The sequence below is a fragment of the Urocampus carinirostris genome, chromosome 1 (assembly GCF_059441175.1).
Source record: "Urocampus carinirostris isolate Australia breed hairy pipefish chromosome 1, RoL_Ucar_1.0, whole genome shotgun sequence".
In the NCBI taxonomy this organism is placed as follows: Eukaryota; Metazoa; Chordata; class Actinopteri; order Syngnathiformes; family Syngnathidae; genus Urocampus; species Urocampus carinirostris.
In genome coordinates this window covers 49868019-49891395 of record NC_142349.1, presented here as the reverse complement: position 1 = coordinate 49891395, position 23377 = coordinate 49868019, and the positions used below count along the sequence as shown (strand labels likewise).

Genomic DNA, 23377 nt, shown 5'->3' with positions numbered 1-23377 from the left:
CTGCAGAGAAATACAAAAGTTTCATTTCAACAGTTGTAATACTATTAGAAAGGCCACATAGCATCAAACTACATACAAAGTTCTTACCTGTGCCACTCTGATCCACTTCTCTATGATCCGTGCTCGCTGCAATGGTGTCGGGCAAGTTGTGGCGCACGAAACGCCAGAAAGCAAAGACACAATGACCAGATTGGTGACAGCGTTAAACTGTGCGATGGTGGCCCTGATCGTGGGGGACGTGTTCTCTTTCTTATCTCTTTGTGACCACATGCAGCCTAAACACTGGTAAGGAGCCACTTTGACAAATAAAGCCTGTGAAAACATGAAAATAGATGTAAAGAACTAATAGTTCTTGCATCATCAAATTTAGGGATATAGTAATCCCTTGCTATTTAACCGGCTCTGCTACTTTGCAGATTTCCATTGCGCATTGTGCTCTGGATTCTGATTGGCTAAACAGTCACTCGGCCTTTGCGCTACATGTGCGTCAATCACATTACGTACATGCAAATTCTCTTTAAATGTTGTGTTCGTGAACTTGGGCAATTAACTTTAAAATAGGAATCTTTGATGAGACGTCCATTACAGTTCTTCAACGTATTTATTTCTACAATTCTGATTCATCTGATAAGAGTGTTTTTCTTTGGTTTCAATGTAAAGAGTGTTGAATTGTATAATAATTGTTAAAAAAAAAGTTCTACTCTGTGGGTTCTCTTTGGATCTAAATCCTGCGAGAAACTAGGAACTCGACAAGGAAATTAAGTCTACCACTTTTGAACTAGAAAATGTGCCTCAAAAAAAAAAGATTATTTTAAAGAAAAATATGGCCTTTAAATGTGCATGAAATCACTGCTAATTTCTATTTTTGTTTGTATTTCAAATGAGCAGTAGATACGGGTACCATACCAATAAAGATCCCGACTGAAGCCAATATTTTAGCCCCAAATATTCTAACATCCCCAATCGAGAACCATAGTATTTGAATGTTTTTTTTCCGCTCACTTACAGAATCGATGCGCGTGAGCTGCTCTGCGATGGCTCTTGCTGAGAAGTCTGTAAAGTCACTTTGATCTTGTGAGTGTTCACATCCTGAATCATCATCACCTGAAAGCTGCTCCTCTTTTTTCAAATCAGCCTGAGTAGGACTCATACGAGGTTTAGAATCTGATGAATCAGCAGATTGATTAATTGATAAATGAGCATGTTTATCTGAGGCAAATAAATAGATTTGCTCTGTGATAGATTAAGAAGTGACACCTTCTTCTTGGAACCTTCGAAGCAAATGTTCAGTTTGAGCAGCCAAAGAACAGAAGTTGGGCTGACAGTGAAGTTGTTCGTGTACAGAAGAGCTGATCTTAAGGTGATCCAAAAGAAGTTGCAGACCAGAGTGCAGCGGAGGGTCCCTCAAGTCCTCACTGCATTCATCCAACCATGTCTGGACAAAGGCTAAAAGGGGCCTAGGGTGACATTAAGAAAATCATTACCTGCTAACATTAACTTCTGGTCAGAATTTAAAGGATAACATGCACATTTGTTTGAAAATTGGACCATGTCGCAATTATAAACAGTGATGGTATGACTTATTTTATGAAATAATAAATAATCCACCCACCTGAGGCTGCAGTCAGTATTTTCTACTTCCAATGTTGCAGTGTCTCTGGAGAAAGATTTGAGGGAAGAGAAAGGATTTACAATTATATTGTCACAGAAGTAAGCACATGTGCATTTGTTTCACACAGTAAAAATACTTGCCAATAGTGTATTTCTAGCCTTATCCCGCACGTGAGTCAACCAAACCTAATTGCAGCCTGTGAGTTCGTAATTGCTGTTTTGAAAGCCTTTCATTAATGAGCACATGCAGTGCAGGCAACATTTAAGATAACTTGGAAGCAACACAAGTGTGCAGTATGAAGAGATGTTTTTCAAAAGTCATCAAGATAAAAGACTTTGGAAAAAAAAACTCTGAATAGTATCTGTATTTAGAAAATAGGCACATTGATTTTTGAGTTAATTGAAAAAGCTAAACAGAATTTGAAACTCTTTTTACTCGCAGACAAAACCTTTGGCTTGTGTCATCATTGCAACCTCTGTCGGGCACGTTTATGATCCTCGTACAAGTTTGTTTATGTTTACAGACTGCAGCCAGATGGAACATTATAACAAAACTACGACATGCGAGAGCACAAAAATGACATCTTACGAGGCATTTGTATCGTTACTCCACTACTTTAAAAAGTGTCTCAACAATGAACATACATTTGTGGTCAAAATTTTACATACACTTGTGAAGAGCATAATGTCATGGCTCTCTTGTGTTTCCAGTTATTTCTACAATTCTGATTCATCTGATAGAGTTATTGGAACAGTTAGTTCTTTGTCACAAAAACATTCATGAAGTTTGGTTCTTTTATGAACTTAATATGGGTTAACAGAAAAAGTCATCAAATCTGCTGGGTCAAAAATATACATACAGCAGCGTTAATTTTTAGTAACATGTCCCTGGGCCATTTTCCCATTCAATTAGGCGCTTTTGGTGGCCATCCACAAGCTTCTGGCAAGATTCTGGTTGAATTTTTGACCACTTCCCTTGACATAATTGGTGCAGTTTAGTAAAATTTGATGGCTTTCTGACATGGACTTGTTTCTTCAGCATTGTCCAAAAGTTCTCTATGGGGTTTAAGTCAGGACTTTGTGAAGGCCATTCTAAAACCTTAATTCAAGTCTGATTTAGCCATTCCATTACCATTTTTGATGTGTGTTTGGGGTCATTGTCCTGTTAGAACACCCAATCTTTGGGCTGACTTTGAATTTGAAGGTAATCCTGCTTCTTCATTATCCCATTTATTCTCTGTACAGGACCAGGTTCTTATGCAGCAAAACAGCCCCACAACACAATACCAGCCCCACTGTGGTTGACGATAGGCATAGTGTACTTGGGGTTAAACGCCTCACCTTTTCTTCTCTAAACATATTGCTAGGCATTGTAGCCAGATAGCTAGAATTTTTGTTTCGTCTGACCTCAGAACTTTCCTTCAGAAGGTCTTATCTTTGTCCATGTGATGAGCAGCAAACTTCAGTTGAGCCTTAAGGTGCCGCTTTTGGAGCAAGGGCTTCCTTCTTGCACGGCAGACTCAGTCCATGGAGATGCAAAACACGCTTGACTGTGGACACTGAGACCTATGTTCCAGCAGCTTCTAATTCTTGGCAGATCTGCTTTTTGGGTATTCTCTGTTGAATATTCTCAGTATCAGGTGATAGCTTGTGTTTTCTTCCCAATCGTGGGAGTGACAAAACAGTGCCATGCACTTTATACTCACTAACAATTGTTTGCACTGTTGCTCTTGGGACCTGCAGCTGCTTTGAAATGGCAAGTGACTTTTCTTACTTGGAAACTGACGGAAGTATTCATGGATGCTAACGCTGTAGCGTATTGTGCGACGGGAGGCTGAACAGAGTTGTCACCCCAAATATCAATTTAATTCAAAACCTCACTTTCCCTCCATTGAATTATTTCAGTGTTTTTGTTCTCCTGCAAAATCTGATTCCCCTTCGCGTGAACACGCACTATGCTTAAGACAGAACTTGTGTCGCGATCTTAGTCTGTATAATGTGTCTATTAAGGAATATTGTTTGGCGTGATTAAAACAAAATACAATTGCAGTCTATATAATGAGTTTATCAAATAAATATAGTTCACACGAAGGAGTCATATTTTGCAGGGGTGTCGGATTAAGGCACAACCGCACCCTATCGTGCAGTGCGTCCTGCGTATGTGTTAAATACAAAAATAGAACCAGCTACGGAGGCTGTGCCTTTTAATGCAGTGCGCTCTATGGTCGTGAAAATAAAGTAATTTTAATAAATGCACAATACCTTTGAAAGATGAGCTCTAATAACTTGTCTGTAGTGGTGAAGGTTCTGTATGTGGAAAGGAAAATCCTGCCATAGTCCTGCTCCTGACAGTCGGGATCAAGGAGGTGACTGACGAGCATTTGAAGACTTGCTGCCTTCAGTCGACGCACTTTGTTGGTCCGGTACTGGACAAATGCGCAGGACGGGTTTGAACTAGAGTCATGCGAGGAGGTGACAGGCACCCGGTGCAGCGTGATCCCATACACTGCTCCATCCTCAAACTCTTCACCCCATTCCTGCACTGGGTTCTGCGGTTTAGGAAGGGAGAGAATTATGATATGCAATTGAGAGTCTATAAAATAAGTTACCCAAATGAGAAAAACATTAAAATTCAGACTGTACCAGTTCAATGGCAAATTCAGTTTGCATTTTAGGAGCAACAATTAAAAAAAAAAACTAACTAATTTTAAAACAACTATAAATAGCCCCACATTTATGTAGCCTACTTTTAATTTAGGTATGTGAAGAAATGTTACAGACTTAACCGGTAAATCACAATTAGAACTGTCTTTGTCATTGATAACAACATGGTGGAAAGGTTTACAACGTGATCAGATGTGGCACTTAAGACTTAAAAGAGAAAAAAAAATGAATTCTTGGAAAAATAAGCAATATTTACTGTGAAAAGCCTAAATTGTAAGTGCATTAGAACAATAGTGCAATTAAATTAGAAGTAACATACTTCCAAAACAAGAGTCGAGAAATAAAATATGTATACGGTTTCTATACATACTAAGGTATATTTTTGGGTGTGCATTGTGAATTTGAACTATTTAGTTTTTGTTGTTTTTCCAATAAGAGGTGGTATACTCAACTTAATAGTCAGTTATACTTGTTTGTATTTGTCAGAGCCCTATTTTGTGACAGCTGAGTCAGTGCATGTTCACAAGTGTTGATTCCCAAATTTAGACTAACCTGAAATTTACACAAATCATTTCAGCAAATATTTATGGACAAATTCAGGATTAGTGACGTTTCAGCCGTCTTTATTAAAAAAAGGGAAACGAAACCTAAAGTCATGTCTAAATGTCATGGTGTAAAAATAATATGCAAATACAGAAGGCCAATCATAAATCTGCGATTTTAAAAAAAGTTTAGAAATATCTAGTGAATTGGTTGGAAATGTACTCTTACCCCAAAGATTTAAAAATTAAATGACATATTTTTAACACAATTATAGATTGATTTAAGAAAATGAACTACTAAGTGATGGTGAAGAAATCGAAAAACGTATCCTTTATACATTGTTAACTAACATTTTCTCTTTTTGTTAGCACATAATTGTGCTTTTTTCAAAAACTAGTTATCTTGTTAACTACTATTACCATTGTTATAGTTTACTTTTTCCATGTTGAATATATCCTTTTTTAGCAGTGTGAGCTGCAAAAAATAGAGGACAATAAATATAATAAATATAATAAAGTAAAATAGATATAATGTTAAAATAAGATCAGATTACAGAAACACATATACTTAGAAAGGTTATTGGTTTTTATTTTACCAAATTCCTTTTAAATCTTTTTACTTTTAAGTTTTTTTAGGTGTAATTTTTTAATAGAATCATTTGAACAACTACTATGAGGTCTTAAACGTATTTACCATGTCATTATGTGGCTAAAATAAACACTCCAAAAACATGCCTTAAACAATGCCACCACAACAGAAAAATGTATTATAGTAGGTACAGGAACAACATCCATTTTTGCGTCACCTTCCCTCACCCTCGAGCGGGAATATCTTGTACCAAGAGCAAGGCTCACCAATACCGGTCCTTGAAGGTCACCTATCTTGCTTGTTTTAGATTTGCCCACCTCCATTGCTGATTTATATGAGCACCACAAAGGCCAAATTTAGATCTCTAGCATTTCAATCAGTGGTGTCAGAGGAGGAAACCACACAAAACATGTTGGATAGGTGCCCTCGAGAACCTGACTTGGTAAAACCTGACCTAGATAGAGAAATCCCTGACTAGGAGACCAGTATAGACATGATGTGGTAATGAAGATGTACAGTACGTGCACATCATATTTAGGGTTTAGGAAAAACAACCCGTGGGCATTATGTTTCTTATTTTGTTACAAGAACAGTTTGAGGCACAAAACGACCAGCCACAAAAACAAAGTCATCATCTGCTATTTTCTTTACATCAATTAAAACCTAGTGTCTATAGAAAAAAAAGAGGATACCAGAAATGTTTTTAGTATTCTCGATATGTACTGTAATTCTCTGAATGTAATGTGATATGTGAGTGTACTCCTACTTGTACAAAAGTGATCAGTAACCAGTGTTGGGGATAACGCAATTACATTTCTCGGTAACGAGTACTGTAATCAGTTACTGATAACATGAAGTAACTCAACTGTCGTGACATAACGGTCCGTTACTCTGCAATTTTTTTTAAAGTGGACCATGGAATTCTATGTTTCGTGAATTTTGACAGCTCATTCTTTGTTCATGAAGTAACATTCAATTCTCATTCCGTCAGCAAAACAATGCAGAATATAATGTTTGAGAAGGGTGGACATGTTTATATGTATATACAGTATACCTACAAAATACAACTGAATACAGTTATGGTGCCCCTTTCTTAAGCACAGAGTATGTGAGTGCAAAATGTTGCCCTACTAATATTCTGATATTTCTTCTACTCACATCTAAACCGTGTTTACAACCATAAAATAAAATACTGAAATCAGGTGGTCAGTTTAGTTGCGTGTAACCAGTAGTAAATGGTAGGCAGTGCAGGGACAGGGGGCGTGGGTCATACATGAACAACAAAAGCACAGAATTTACGGTTAAAGAGTGCTGAATGTTGGTCTTTTTTTTTTGTACAATTCCTTTTGCAATACACCGCCATGCCTGGCGAAAAATATAAATGTCTTGGACACCACCCAGAAAGGGAGACTAAATAGATGTGAAGTATTTGGTTTGCAAGCTCTCAAGATTGCACAATCCAAGAGTTATGAGGCTTTTACCACTTCCAAGGGGTTTATTTAAACATTTTCTTCCATTTCTTTTATTATGTGGCTGTTTTAAGCAGTTTTACGGGGACAGCTTATATAAATGGTAATTTAAAACTAGAGTAACTCAGGGTAACGCGCTACTGTGTTTATTACGGTCAATCATGGACAATCCGGTCAATCATGGACAATTTCGGTCAATCATGGACAATTTCGGTCAATTATGGACAATTCGGTCAATCATGGACAATTCATCACATCCACTACATAGCATTATATCCAGACAGAAGAGCAGCTTCAGCGACTGACTGCTGTCACTGTCTTGTACCACGGAAGAGATCTTTTCTTCCTCATGCCATGAGGCACTTTAACTCCACCCGGCGGAGTAAAGGCCCACATTAAACCACACCCCCTACATTGCATATTACCATACTTCTATTGCAGTGTGTATTTTATGTAGCACGATTTAAATACTCTATACAACACGCTACAGTGGGTATTAGCACGTCACATTGGGTATTTGTATATTGTATTCCTTTTGCTTTATTATTGTATTGTTCTCAGCGAATGGATGCTGCTGGAAATGTGGATTTCCCTGCGGGGATGAATAAAGTATCTATCTATCTATCTATTCTATCTATCTATCTACTTTTGGGTGTCAGTAATCTGGGGGGGTTAAGTAATAATTTTTAAATGAAGTAACTATTAACTGTAACTAATTACTTTTTTTTTTTTTTCAGTAACCAGCAGTGTCAGTAAGACATTTTGGGTAACTACATTCTGCTCACCTGCGGAACACATGAGCGTGCAGGTGATTTACAATAAAACCCTGACCTGTATTCTTAGGTTGAGTAGTAAATCTAAATCTGTTTTCAAAACAGTTTTGAATTGGTACTTATTAACCCATTAAGTGCCATAATGTATACATGTGTTTTAAGAACCATTGTCCCTGAGTGCCAAAACATAAAGAGTTTTTTTTTTTTTTTTTAATTCTAAAAAGACTTTTCCACTGTTGATCAGTAAATATTAAGCGCCCGGGAATTATTTCAGTATGATAAGACTTCACTAGATGGCAGGAATGGCTTTTATCATATCTAAGTCCACACATCAAGGCGCCCCTACTTCCTCTTGTTGCTCCCTCGATCCAGCAATTGAGAGTGTGCAGGCAGAAATCCTATGATCACGTCACCCTAAACATCAGGAGTTTCTTAAAATGTTCATGCATAATGTCAGGGTTGCAATAAAATGTCATTTTGGAGGCAAAGTGCCCTTGTTTATGGAAAGGATTGTTTTGATATTGGAGGTGTCTTAAATGCAAAAATAAAAAAAACAATCAAGTGAAAGTTCTGCTTGAAATGCCGATCTTCTCAGACGTTTTCTGGAAACAGGTATTTTGAATGAACTAAGCAAAGTTCAACTGCTGTTTACTAAAAAAATGGCAAAGCTAAAGAACATATTTTTGTCCAATATAAATATGAGGGTTCAAGTTTTCTTTTGGATGTCCTCTGCCTATTTAGCTGCAGAACTACATTTTTGTAGGCCTTCCAAAATGAGTCAAAAACAAAAAAAGAAAACAAAAATCACATTACATTTGGACTGCTCAATGATAACTATCAGTTTATCAAATCCTTTAAACCTGAAGTGAAGTTGACAAGAAACGCTCTGAGACAAACTGCTTCAAGCACACATGCTTACATAAGCACCCTTTGTCCCTTGTAGAAACGAGTGGTGTGTTCGCTCAAAAGAGTGGATCATTGTGTGTTGCCTGCACCCATTGAAAGGGATGCACTGGTAGCACGAAGCACAAAACACCAGGACCAGTCAAATGGAAATTGAGCAACAATGTACTGTACACGCAATTTGCAACTTTTGCAGGGTAACATATGGAACTTGACGAGATGTGTGAAAGAGGTAGTACTTCTAGTACTGTACAGCCATTTGATTTAGGTGAATGAAAGTTGGAGGGGGAAACGTCTTGTTTAGTTTTCAAATATAGTTTTGTGATGGGAACTCGGGAACCTTTTCAATATGTTCCCAAGCTATAACTTTCAAACGTCATCAGAGGTTAACAGGGATGACAGTGCAGTGAGGACCCAAACCCAAACGACCACATAAATTATCGTGGGGTCCTGTTTGTAAAGGGAGGTGGGGGGTCAGAAGAAAGGGAGAGTGAATATGGAAGACCAAAGACTTTGGACACCCAAAATTGTAATATTTTAAACCAGGGCTGCTACAAATTTAAGAATTTATTATTCCAATGTTATTTCATCAATGGATCTCACAAACTTAAAATGATTTTGTTTTGATTGTTATAGCATAAAACGAAAAATGAGTTCAATAAAACAAGATTGTAAACATACGTTCATGTTAAATTGGTTTGCAGTTTGGCCTGAACAATTTTGTAAAATAGAAAAACTTTATTATTATTATTTTCAAAAATGCTGGGGTTGGGCCTAAACAAAATTTCAAAAAAATAGCTCTTTTAAAGATATCCCCAATGGGTCAAGAATAAATCGTTCAATAAATCATAAAATTACTTATTAAAATGGTTGTAAAGGAATAATAGCATCGCAATAAAAAATAAATAAGAATTATGAAATGTAACTATTTCTGACCCAAACATTTTGAGTCCAACATTAGCAAAACTTTATTTCAGTTCAACCCAAAGATTGATGGTCTTCTAATATTAAAGGATACTTCTTTTTAACCCATCATTTTAGTACTGTAAATACAATTTCAGGGATTGCATGGAGAGTTTTGCTAATTTCCAGAACACAGGGTTTGCACCTTCTTTAATACCTAAATTTAAACACTTTTTAAGGACTTTCGAGGACAATTTTCCATTTCCTCTAGTACTATTATTGGAAGAAATCCGGGTGAATCGTGAATTTTGCAGATCCTCAAATATACAATTTTTAATCTTGTGTGAGAATTCATCACGACATGTGATTTTTAAGACAAATCTCTCATATAGGATTTGGGTAAAGTGTATGGCAATTTGTAGCTTATACTTTCAGTTGAGGAAGTTCTTCCCATTTCAATTTAACACTAGGAAACGCCCCCTTAATTTTTTACATGGCCCATAATCCATCCATCCATTAATTATCTGCACCGCTTATCTTCAGTAGGGTTGCAGGGGTGCTGGACCCCATCTCAGCTATCTTCGGGCAGTGGGGAGGGGACACCCTGAACTGGTTGCCAGCCAGTCATAAGGCACACAGGGACCGACAATTTGCTCGCTCATTCACACCTAGCGACAATTTGGACCGGCCAATTAACCTGACATGCATGTTTTTGGAATGTAGGAGGAAACTGTAGTGCCTGGAGGAACCCCACACAAGCACGGGGAGAACATGAGAACTCCACACAGGATAGGTTCGATCTCATGACCTCAGAACTGTGCCACACACACGCTAACCACTGCGCCGCCATGCTGCCCGGGGCCCATAATAAAAGTCCATAATTGATACGTAATCATTTCACTTATCAATAGCTTCATATAATGTATGATCTATCGAGTCAGACTGGCGGGAAACATATAAAAAATTTCAAGCATTTACAATCACCTCACCCAAAATTAAAGCACTTTTCAAAGTTGGAAAACACAACATCAAAATAAAGAATTTTAAAGGATTTCAAGAACTTGTACTAACCCTTAATACAGTGAATTTTGTGAGATGTTAAGTGTCAATCCTGTAGAGTTTTAAATAACCTTTTGTTTGTACGGATACATTATCTGTACTTTTGAGCAAATATTGGGTGTGACGAAAAAACTATTAGATCTAATAGAATTAGATCTGATAGAGATGTTTTTTTCCCCTTTTGTGACTTTTTAAAAGAGACGGGCGGAATTTCGAACTTTGCAGCCTCAGTTAACTCGTTCATGATGCGTGTGTGAGTACATGCATCAAAATCAATTTTGATCTTTCTTGGGGTTTGGACTCTACTTGAAGAAAGCCTCTTCTTACATTCACCATTTTGAAACAATAGAGTCCATTTGATTCCTAGCACAGCTCTCGCCCCCTTTTCTGCTCCCCTTTCGCTCAGCTTGTGTCACTTGCAGCATAGCGGCGGAGTCTGTGGAGGCTCCAATCTATTAGGGTGAGGATATGTTATTATGGAAGCCCAAGAGTGCCATAATTTAATTTAAAAACTGAATGCAGTACTGTATTAATTTAATAAAAATGGCCTTAAAACAAACATCCAATTTAAAAAAAATGGCCTTGAATGTACATTCAATTGATAAAAATGTCCTATTAAAATTAAAAATAGAAAATATTCTAATTAAAATGCTATTATGATTGAATTTTACGTATTATATCACTTTAAGTGAAATAGGAAAAACATATTTTTAAACCGGGGCAGCAACCCGGCACAGAGGTTAGCGCGTGAGCGGCACAGTTCTGAGGTCATGAGGTTGAACCTCCAGTGTGGAGTTTGCATGTTCTCCCCGTACTTGCGTGGGTTTCCTCCGGGCACTGCGGTTTCCTCCCACATTCCAAAAACATGCATGTCAGGTTAATTGGCAAGTCCAAATTGTCCCTAGGTGTGAATGAGCGAGAGAATTGTGTCATTGTGCCATGCGACTGGCTGGCAACCAGTTCAGGGTGTCCCCTGCCCATTGCCCGAAAATAGCTGCGATGGGCTCCACCACCCCCGCGACCCTACTCAGGATAAGCGGTGCATATAATGGATGGATGTATGTTTTGAAACCATCCAAACACAAATCTCTGCACCTAAATTTGCCCATGAGCCTAGACATTAAAAAAACACATAAAATGTGAGACGTTAAAGCAGTTATCATACCTATCAACCCGTACGGTTTTGCCGTACAAAGTACATTTATCATGCATTTTAAGACATGTACAACGTACAAGAAAATCTGTAAGGAAAACCGCAAATTGTCAATTATGGGTACCATCCGGTATACACCGACTATCACAAAACAGCAAATCAATAAAGTCAAACGAGTTCGCCGCGGAAGCCTCTATCTCTGTATCGTTTTTTTCGTTGCAAACGAAGTGAGCAGTTTGATGTAGTGAAACGAAGTCCGTCTCTTTTTTAAGACCGGCTTTTTCGTCTCAACTCATTTAAGAGAGCCGGCTCTCAAACGGCTCACTTGCTTTGATGCGTTATATTACGAATTATTATGTTGTATAAAGAAGTTAAGAAAAAAGTATAAAATGAGAAAATGAAAAACGACAGGTTTGTGGTTATCCCGTTAATCAGTATATTACCAACAATAATTTAATACAGAAAATGAATTCATTTTTTTAATAAGAAAATGTATTATTCTACTTAATTATATTTGCATGTATTGTTTCCTTCTACAGTGAACGTCCAAGCTACTTCATTTTTGAACTTTTTTTATAATAAACCTCATTCATGTCGAGCAACTCAGGATTTCACAACAAAATGTTAATTAACATTATATACGATATAATGAAACACGGGCAGCACGGCGGCGCAGTGGTTAGCGCTTGCGCGGCACAGTTCATGTCATGGGAACCTGTCATGGGTTCAAATCCAGCTCCAGACTTCCTGTGCGGAGTTTGTATGTTCTCCCCGTGCTTGCGTGGGTTTCCTCCGGGCACTCCGGTTTCCTCCCACATTCCAAAAACATGCATGTCAGGTGAATTGGCCGGTCCAAATTGTCCCTAGGTGTGATTGAGCGAGTGAGTTGTCTGTCCCCGTGTGCCCTGCGATTGGCCGGCAACCAGTTCAGGGTGTCCCCTGCCCACTGCCCGATGATTGCTGGGATGGGCTCCAGCACCCCCGCGACCCTACTGAGGATAAGCGGTGTAGCTAATGAGATGAGATGAGATGAGATAATGAAACACATGTACAATATCACATGTTAAACTACATAAATAAACACGTTTGGGGAAAAAATATGGTGTAAGATTATTTTGTAATTTGTAAGGGAAAATACGACAGTTTGTAAGGGCATGGAGGTATCAGTTACAATCCATTATCACACACAATGTTTAAGGCTGTTTAGCAGTTGTTACATTTCCACGACAGTATAATAAACTCCAAAAGTCTTACCATTGTCAACTCCCATTTCCCCATCTCGTTTGGTTTCTTACGGTAGACGTTCATCCATCTTCCCCGGAGACGTTTAAAATTTAAGGCTGCATGTTTCTTCGGGATAAAAACTTGACAAAAATAGCTCACTGACACATTCCCGATTTAAACTAAAAGTTTAATAATTTTGTGGAGGGAAATACAGTTGAAGACCTAAAATCAGAACATTAAAAAATAAAAATAAAAACTCAGAAGGAGCGGCTTTAGTGGTTGTTAGGGAGTTGCCGAAACTGGTTGGAGTGTTAGAAACTCCGAGCTCAGACTGGACACACCGGCTGGCGGCTGGGGAGAGTTAGCGCACTGTGGTATAAATAGCAGGAGGAGCCATTTTGGGGATAGCCGGGGAAACGCCACTTGACAGCCAATCACTATCGCTTCTCTTTTCTTCATTTCAACCTGCTTCTAAACACTTGATCAGGGGTGGGGAACTATTTGGAGTGGGGGCACATCGAGTTTGTTAAGATTTGTCAATTTAATAGCGCTCTTACTCAGAGTTGGGTAGGGTTACTTTAACTGGATTACTTTCAATTACTTTTGGACTACTTCAATACCAAATATGCTAATAAAAGACAAAATAAACTAAATATGATGAAATTAGAACATTTTGTGCAGGCTTGGGGAGTAACGGAACACATGGAACGGCAAAAATGATGTTGGCAAGCTGTTTGGATTTATTTTCATTTTGTTTCTGTCGCATTTTATGTTAGTTTTGCCGGAGATCAAAGAGATCAAAGCCAGTAGAGAAAGCTTACCACGTGTTGTGAGTCATAATTTTATTCATATTTCGCGTCTTTTGTCTTTTATTAGCATATTTGGTATTGGAGTAATCCAAAAGTAATTGAAAGTAATCCAGTTAAAGTAACCCTACCCAACCCTGCTCTTACTCGTGATATTGCGGGGAGACGTTTTCCATTGTGTGACGTCATTGCGCACGCACCATATTTCGTTTTGCTATTGTTGATTGCCATATTGTATTGGATGGAGCTGCGTTCTTGTTTGCTTGCTGTTAAAGAATAAATATGCTTAAAGGCTGAGCCATTCTCATAATGAAAGTATATTAAGTAGAATAATACTTTTCTTATATAATAATAATAATTTTCTTATTCAAATTATTAATTCATTTTCCTTATTAAATTATTGTTGGTAATATACGGATAACCACAAATTATTGTTGGTAATATACGGATAACCACGAACCTTCTTTTTTCATTTTCTTCTTTTATACTTCCTTTTTTTCTTAACTTCTTTATACAACAATAATGATTCGTAATATAATCCATCAAAGCAAGTGAGCCGTTTGAGAGCCGGCTCTCTTTAATGAGTTGAGCCGAAAAAGCTGGTTCTGTAAAATGAGACGGACTTCCTTTCACTACACAACTTCCACGGAATGATGCATGATGGGAAATCGCTCGCTTCGTTTGCAACAAAAAAAAACGATACGGAGATAGAGGCTACCGCGGCGGACTCGTTTGACTTGATTGACTTGCCGTTTCGTGATAGTCGGTGTATACAGAATGGTACCCATAATTGACAAATTTGCATTTTTTCCGTACGGATTTTCTTGTTCGTCGTACACGTCTTAAAATGCATAATAAACATACTTTGTACAGCAAAAACTTACAGGTTGACAGGTATTATTATGTTTTCCCTTACAAAATACAAAAAAAACGTACACCATATTTTTTTTCAAACGTGTTTATTTATGTAGTTAAACATGTTATATTGTATATTATATTGTATTCCGTTATATCATTCTGTACATATTCTTAATAATAAAATAAAAAATTAAATAAGAAAAAAAATAAACAATCAGGACCAATTGTTTTCAGCGTAACTAAAATATCCGTTAATAACACTTTAAATTTAAATTTGTAAATAAAGATATTTATGGACGAAGAAATTAGTTGGCATTTCTATTTTGTAAACCAAACCACAATATCAACCATTGATGCTTGTATTTTTAATCTGCAGCTGTTGAGGAGTCTTCCGGTGTAGTGCCTAATTTTGACTCCCCTGCAAAATCCTACCCCCCTCGTGTGAACGAGCATTCTTCTGCGCTTCCGACAATAGGTGTAATGTTTTAAAAACCTTATTATATAGAATACAATCGCTATTGTCGAAAGCGCAGCAGAATGCGCGTTCACGCGAGGGGTGAGGATTTTGCAGGAGAGTCGAAATTAGGCACTACAGCGGCAGACGCATGCGCACAGTAGCATCAAACGCTCGCTTCGTTTGCAACAAAAAAACGATACCGCGGCGAACTCGTTTGACTTGATTGATTTGCCTTTTCGTGATAGTCGCTGTATACCGGATGGTCCCCATAATTGACAAATTTGCGTTTTTCCGTGCAGATTTTCTGGTACGTCGTACACGTCTTAAAATGCATAATAAACATACTTTGTACGGCAAAAACGTACACGTTGACAGGTATGCATTTGGTCGATCCTGGAAAACTGACCCTTTTTTAATATTAGGATTACACATACATTTAGACATCTACATGTTATATTTCTTTTGAAAGAGATTTTCGCATCAATTCGGGTTTGAAACGTTCAAAATTAAAGTAAAAATATGATATTACGTGGGCAGCATGGCGGCGCAGTGGTTAGCGCGTGTGCGGCACAGTTCTGAGGTCATGAGATCGAACCTCCTGTGTGGAGTTTGCATGTTCTCCCCATGCTTGCGCGGGATTCCTCCGGACACTTCGGTCCTCTCCCACATTCCAAAAACATGCATGTCAGGTTAATTAGCCGGTCCAAATTGTCCCTAGGTGTGAATGAGTCAGTGAGTTGTCCATCTTTGTGTGCCCTGCGACTGGCTGGCAACCAATTTAGGGTGTCCCCTGCCCACTGCCCGAAGATAGCTGGAATGGGCTCCAGCACCCCCGTGACCCTAATGAGGATAAGCGGTGCAGATAATGGATGGATTGATATATTAGTTCCTGTTATCAAAGCCCCAGTGTGTAATACTTGACCACTAGATGGCACTGTGTTGTCTGGTGCAAGCGAGGGCCAATGACATAGAGCACAGCGTGGCAGCAGGATGTCGGGATGTCAGGATGGGGGGATATCAAAAGAAAATACAAATTTCTCGACCGATGATTTTATATATATATATATATATATATATATATATATATATATATATATATATATATATATAAAAAGATTAACATTGGTATGATACTTCATGTGTTTTTTTAGTATTAAAATCAATGTTGTCTTTTTTTAATGAATGAAAAAAAGGTACCACCAGGAGGCATTACATATTACAGGCTGTCCCTTGAAGATCTTTATTTGATTTTACATTTTGTAGTAACATGCAAGGGTCCCCGGTTCAAAACCGAGTGTAAACATAGTTGGCTGGGGGAGGAATAGGGCAGTACTTGCCCAAGACACACCACAGGAAATAGTGCCCGCTACGACCTGTGTGGTTAATGGATCCAACCAACCAAACAACCAACCAGTAACACTCCAATTGAATTTTTGTAGTATTTTTGCAGTTGGATGTTTGTTATAGTTCTGTAGTGTTTTTTATTATTACAGTAATCCCTCTGTTATCGCGGTTAATGGGGACCAAAACCACCCGCGAAAAGCGAAAATCCGCAAAGTAGCGACGCCCCTTCAAAAATGCTTTAAAAAAAATAATACAAAAAAAATATTTTTTTTGTTTTAATTATTTTATTTTATCATTATTATTTTTTAGACCTGCGAAGCTCTGAACCCGCGAACGTGGAACCACGAAGTAGCGACGCCCCTTCAAAAATGCTTAAAAAAAATTAAAAAATAAAATATATTTATATATATTTTTTATTATTATTTTATTTTATTATTACAGTGGAACCTCGGTTTACGAACGCCTCTTTCGAGAAATTCTTGCTTCGCTGTTCGGTCAAAAAATCGGAGTTCGAACGCCGGTAATGCGTGAGTGCTTACGCTAGGGTGCGATGCTGAGCGGCGTACGGGTGTAGATCGATCTTTTCGTGACCAACTATTATCGCGTGCGGATGTACTTCGTTTTGCTTTCGCTTTTAATATAGGTGTACAAAGTGTTTTAGCCCCTAAATTGTGCCTCCGGAGAAAGTCAGTGCAAGCAGCAAAGTTGCTACAGGTGAAAAAAAAAATTAGTGCGTAAAACTATTGCATTTAAGAAAGAAATAATAGCAAAATATGAAGGAGTTGTGCGAGTGTCTGATCTTGCCTGCGCCTTCTGCTGACCACCACAAAGGTAAGAAATCCTATTCATAATTATTTTCTTTATCCTTTTTTTTATTTTTACTCGTTCATGTTAGCGTAATCTTTCGTACGGAAGATTATGATAAAGCGAACGTACGATTAGCCTGGGTTAGCTTTATGATTACGTTAAACATTCAAGGTAAACATTCAGGGTGTTGGAACGGATTCAAACGATTTACATTATTTTTAATGGGGAAAATGATTTCGGTGATCGAACAAATCGGTTTTCCAACAGGGTTCTGGAACGGATTATGGTCGAGAACAGAGGTTCCACTGTATTATTTTTTAGATCTGCGAAGCTCTGAACCCGCGAACGTGGAACCACGGAGTAGCGAGGCCCCTTCAAAAATGCTTAAAAAAAAAAAAATATATATATATATATTCTTCTTTTTTTAATATTTTATTTTATTATTATTATTCTTTAGACCCGCGAAGCTCTGAACCCGCGTACGTGGAACCGCGAAGTAGCGAGGTCCCACTGTACTGCTGTTTTACCTTTGCAGAATTTCTGCATTATTTTTGTAGTATTTCTGTAGTATTTGCAGTATCATCGAATAATTTTTGTTGTATTTCTGTACTATTGTTGTAGTACTTTTGTAGTAGTGTTTTTGTATATAGTATTACTGTAGTGGTAATAGTGTAGTGTTTCAGTTGAAATATTTTTGATTTCCAAAGTAGTTGCCAAGTTTAGTTTTTTTTCCAGTGTTTTTTTTTTTGTAGTATTTCCATAGTAGTATTTTTGTCGTATTTCATATGTATTTTTGGAATATTACTGTAGTTGTATTTTTGTAGTGTTTATGTATGAGGTCAGTGTTTTAAGCACTTTATTTGATATTTAGTTTTGTGATCATTTTGTAGTGTTGTGGTTGTATTTCTGTCATGGTTGCCATGGCGCCCAATTGGCCCCGCCTGTGTAGGCAGCACGGCAGCGCAGTGGTTAGCACGTGTGCAGCAGACAGGTCGACGTGGCCGACGGGCGCGGCAGAGAGGCCGACGGGCCTGTCTGCCGCACACGTGCTAACCACTGCGCTGCCGTGCTGCCCACATGGGCGAGGCCAATTGGGCGCCATGGCAACCATTACAATTTCTGTAGTAGTATTTTTGTTGTAGACACACAAAGGGACAATGGGGACGAAGTTGGCACCAAAGAAAAAAACGTTTTTTTTCCTCAGGATTAACTTTACTTTTATGTAAAACACATCCCTGAACAAGCACATGAAAAAATAAATCAAAATATTTTCAAATGTACAAAAAAAAGATAGGACACAAAACAGTTTTAACATTTTTATACGATACAAATAAAGTCAACAACACATCATCCTTGAAATACCATGCGTATCGACCAATCACAAGAGAAAAAAAACGTCTCTAAAGGAACCGGCTCTTGATTGGTGGGGAGCCGGTTCCACACATAACTAGAGGCCATCACTGAAGGCCTTGGTGCGAAAGGCACCGCCCGCCACTGTGTTCTCATAATGTGAGCTATTTTCTGAGATTTGAGTTTTGCTTGAGATTATCATGTGTGGTTGGATGCCATCTTGGTATTGTGTTTTAAGATTCCTGGAATTCAGCGATACAAAGAAATGAGTGGTTACACCAATGTCAAGGAATGCAGACAAACACTTCTTTATCAGCACTAGACGCGAGTAGTTGTTACAAAGTCCTCACATTCATATGACACTGTGCAGAATTATGTATGTTAGACTGCATTTTAGTCTGTTAGAGTACAAATATTTCCTTATACTTACCAACACAACAAATTTACGCGTTAAACTAACATTTGTCTCCCCTTAAAAACACTTTTTGTATGTAAAATAACAAAATCTCGACGAGAGACTAGTATTTTGGTCTACAGCTGCTTTATTTTGAAGTGAGATGATGTCTTTGTGCATGAATTAACCCTTCTGAAGCATTGCATTTGCGTTTTGATAAAGGTTTGCTACTTCAGGTTTTAAACAAGCCCGTGTGTCGTTGTTGTTGTTATTCTGGGGAGTGACTGTGTTTTGTGCTTAAAACAAAAAGTGCGATAAATACTACACATTTTTAATGTCAAAAGATTGGTCTTCATGATTTTCGCACACAAAACAGAGTTTTAAAAAAACCTTGAATAAAGTCAATTATGGATGGGCAATACTGGGAATTCCAGTATCGATCCGATCCAAGTAAATACATGGTAGTATTAGTCGGTACTGATACGATACAAATACATTTTGCTTGGAGATGGCATGTCAGGTTAATGGACAGATCCAAATTGTCCCTAGGTGTGAGTGAACGAGTGAGTTGTCGGTCTTTGTGTCCCCTGCCCACGGCCCGAAGGTGACTGGAATGGGCTCCAGCACCCCTGCGATCCTACTGAGGATAAGCGGTGCAGATAATGGATGGATGGATATATGGTGCACAGATCCAGGATTCAATTCCAGCTGTCGCAGCCTCCCGGTGTTGAGTTTGCATGAGCTCTTCATGCCCGCATGTATTGCCTCCCACATTCCAATAAACATGGCTTTGGCTGTCTTTTTTGCCTGGCAGGCAAAGAGTGACAGCAGGCCATGTAGGGAGAGGTGTTAAATGTGTGCCCATCAGTCACAAAAACAGGTATAAACATAGATGGTGGCCGAGGGCGCTGGGTGAAAGAGAGAAGAACTGCATTATATACACATTGAAGGGGTGCTTTAAATAAAATGTAGGAGTGGCAAGTATTGATCGTAGGACAATAGTATCGATCAGATCCAAGTACTTGCTGACTATCAATAATATTGATATCTTGTTTGATCCGCCCACCCCTAGAGTAAATATGGGAAGGGTTTTTTTCCCCTAAGACAACTGACAAAAAGATAAAGTGATTCTTTAAACACAATGTGGTCATGTCAGTGCAAACAAGAAAGATAGCGTTCATCAATCTGTGAAGAGTGTTCCTCGAACATCTTCATAAAATCACACAACAAAACCAGCCTTCCTTTTTCTTACTGCCAACTCATTCAATGTCAGGACATATAAATAAGTTTTCGGAAGCATTAGCCCTGAGTGCCAAAACATAAAAATGTTTTTCTAATTGTATTTTTTTTAAACATACATACATACACATACACACACACAACAAAGGGTTTGGGGCTGCCCGTCAGAAAGCATCAAGCCTCTGGTAAAGATTTCAGTATGATAAATCACCATTAGATGTCAGGAGTGGCTTTAATCAGATCTTTGTCCACACATAAAGGAAGCCCAATTTTGTAGTGTTGCTTTCGGTATCCAGTGAATGAGTGCGTGTATATGGTGATTAGGCATGGTGCAAAGTGTGGTGAGAGTCGCGAGATATGGACATATATGGGCAGTTAACTTTTCGAAAGAGCCTTTCTTTTTCAAAAAAATACGAAGAAGCCCTTTGTCATCCTCTGGTCAAAGAAGGATGACATTTTATGCTCTTCCGCATAAAAATAATTTGCCTGAGGGAACATGATCGTCATAGTGACCAAAAATGCATGCATTGTTCATGCATCAGTTCGATGTTATTGCAATAAAATGTTATTTTGGAAGCAAAGTGCCTTTGTGTTCATGTAAAGCATTGTTCAGATATTGGAATTCTAACAAATCCAAAGAAAAGGAAAAAAAAAAACACAAAGTGAAAATTCTGCTTGAAAGGCACCCTTTCACAAAAAGCCATTTTCTCAGAAATTAGTATTTTCAAGAAACTTAGAATGTTCAAGTGTATTTTTTACTAAAAAATGATCAAAGCTAGAAATAAAGTAATAAAAAATGAGTGTTCAAACTTTATTTGCATATTTCCTATGCCTATTTTGCTACAGAATAACATTTTCTGTATGCTTTCAAAAATCAGTCTGGCATTGAATGAGTTAAACAACAATAGATGACATTTATTCAAATAGAGATAATGTGAAAAAGGGTTCTTCTCTCAGGTGTTCAATTTGCATTTCAAGTACTGGCTAATTTCTGTCATTATTGCCCTTTGATATTTAAATATTTGACATAGATACATAATCAGCTGGATATTACACCCATGATGTTTACTACCCTTCAGGTTGCCAGGGAAATGTGCTCGTATCAAGTGCATACCGGATTGTTTTAAGGGCTCCACTTGTGCCGCTCAGGTGTTCTCCATGGAGACTGGAGTGAAAGTGAATGCTCACTGGCCAGCAGGCTTCATTAATCACTCAAGACCGATGACGCACGATTGCAAGCAAAAAACGTTTTGTGTGGTGACTTCTGAATTATCAGTTCAAGGCAAACAAATCAAAATGAAGTCATATATCCTCCAGCCCACATGAGAGGCTCATGAGAATCTTTTAACCCTGATTGGGGTCAGGGCCGTTTATAAAATTGAATTACTCAAAGCTTCTTGTGTCAAACAATACTGCACTATGTTCAGAGAAGAAAATAAGTATTTGAACACCCATCTATTTTGCTATTTCTCCCACTTAGAAATCATGGATGGGTCCGAACTTTTCATCGTAGGTGCATGTCGACTGAGAGAGATGAATTATGCATTGTGATTTCTGGATTTTTCTTTTTAGTTTATATCTCTCAAAGTGGACTTGCACCTACGATGAAGATTTCAGAGCCTTCCATAATTTCTAAGTCGGAGAAATTGCAAAATAGCAGGGTGTTCAAATACTTATTTTGTTCACTGTAAGAAGTTTTAAAACAGATGTTCAACAGGTCCGACTTGAGGACCCGCCATTCCACTCTAATGATAAACTCCAACCCGAAGATAAAAAAAAAATCCACTTCTCAATTGAAAGAAGGGATTTTGCAGTTTAAAGCAGAGATAGAATATATTCACCTTTTTTTAAAAAAAGAGAAATGATCAGCAAAATGACCTCAGTACTGTATATACTTGCTTAACTGCTTTAAAATTGCCACATATCAAAATAAATTCATATCCAAAATATTAAAAAAAAAAAGTTGTGTACCTAGACAACGACAATTACTTGTGTAGATAATAAAGATCAATACACTGGTAAAAAAAAAGGCTAGAAATATCTATCCATTATCTGCACCGCTTATCCTCAGTAGGGCCTCGGGGAGCTAGAAATATATTTTTAAAACATTCACTGTATCTTCAAGCAATTTCAGACACTCAATATTTTTGTATTCCACAATCATTTCCTTCTTTGACTAGATTGTTGTGGTCACCATTTTCACGTTTTCTTTTCCCTTATCACCAGCTTTCTGAAAAAGGAAATAAGAAAAAATCACAACGAAATGATATGTGGTCCCTCTCAATAACACAAGTGGGACGTCGCAGATTGACTGAACAGAAAGAAAAAAATTGAGCATACTACCGCTGCTGTGTAATTGCTCCACCGTTTTTGATCTTAACATTATTTTGCTGAAACCGGGCCTACTTCCCACTTTTGGGTCCCAACTCACCAGTTGAGAAACACTGCTTGAGAGTTTTGGAGTTGAAAAATTAAACTTTCCCCCCTTTTAACCATTTACAGACTTGCCTTTGAGATAACTTAAAAATGCCCATATAATTCATTAACTCAGATGTCTCAAACTCACTTTACTTGGGGGCCGCTGCAGCTAGGGTCTGGGTGAGGTTAGGCTGAATCGATTTTTCCGTAAAAAAAAGTTCTGAAAAACATTCACACGTTCACACATAGTAGTCCTTACATAAAATAAGATTTAATGATACAATTATTAAGAATAAGTATGAAATTAAACAATCAGTAATTAATCCATAATCCATTAGGGCTGCACCTAAAGGGACTGTGTTAATGAATAATCATTACCCTCGTGGTTAAAATGCCATTCATTGAAAACATTTTTTTGATAGAAATAGCGAAAAAACATGAACAGTCACATAATTTTATTTTTTTTATTTTTTTTATATAAATTTCTATTCATTTTACATAACATGTGCCTCACCCGAAGTAAAATGACATTGTTGTCCACAATCTTGCTGCTACAGTTACCCTAAAAATCAGAACAAAAAAAATAAATAAAAAAAAACATAAAAAATTGGAAACTGTGCTCTATGTTCACTAAAAAGCTTCTGAATTTTGTATTCTCACTTGTGATTTTTAGCACTCACTGTTGTATGAGAAAAAACAGTGACTTCTGGCGGTCAAATAATACACACTGTTCTTTTAACTTTATTATTATGGCAGGGACCTTAAATTATCTTGAGGGCTGCAATAGGTCCCCAGACCATGAGTTTGAGACTCA

General features: G+C 37.8%; 1 protein-coding gene across 1 annotated transcript in view; it reads right to left on the bottom strand.

The window, feature by feature from the left end:
• Positions 1 to 13221, bottom strand: part of rgl3b (ral guanine nucleotide dissociation stimulator-like 3b) — a 29064-nt gene extending 15843 nt beyond the window's left edge. The window contains exons 1-6 of the mRNA XM_088343691.1: positions 12921 to 13221; positions 3874 to 4160; positions 1613 to 1657; positions 1258 to 1457; positions 1007 to 1164; positions 88 to 312 (exon numbers count right to left, since the gene is read on the bottom strand). Of these exons, the coding sequence (XP_088199817.1) occupies positions 88 to 312; positions 1007 to 1164; positions 1258 to 1457; positions 1613 to 1657; positions 3874 to 4160; positions 12921 to 12974 (969 nt within the window). The 5' untranslated portion in view covers positions 12975 to 13221. The remainder of the gene's footprint in view (positions 1 to 87; positions 313 to 1006; positions 1165 to 1257; positions 1458 to 1612; positions 1658 to 3873; positions 4161 to 12920) is intronic.
• Between the last annotated feature and the right edge of the window lie 10156 nt (positions 13222 to 23377).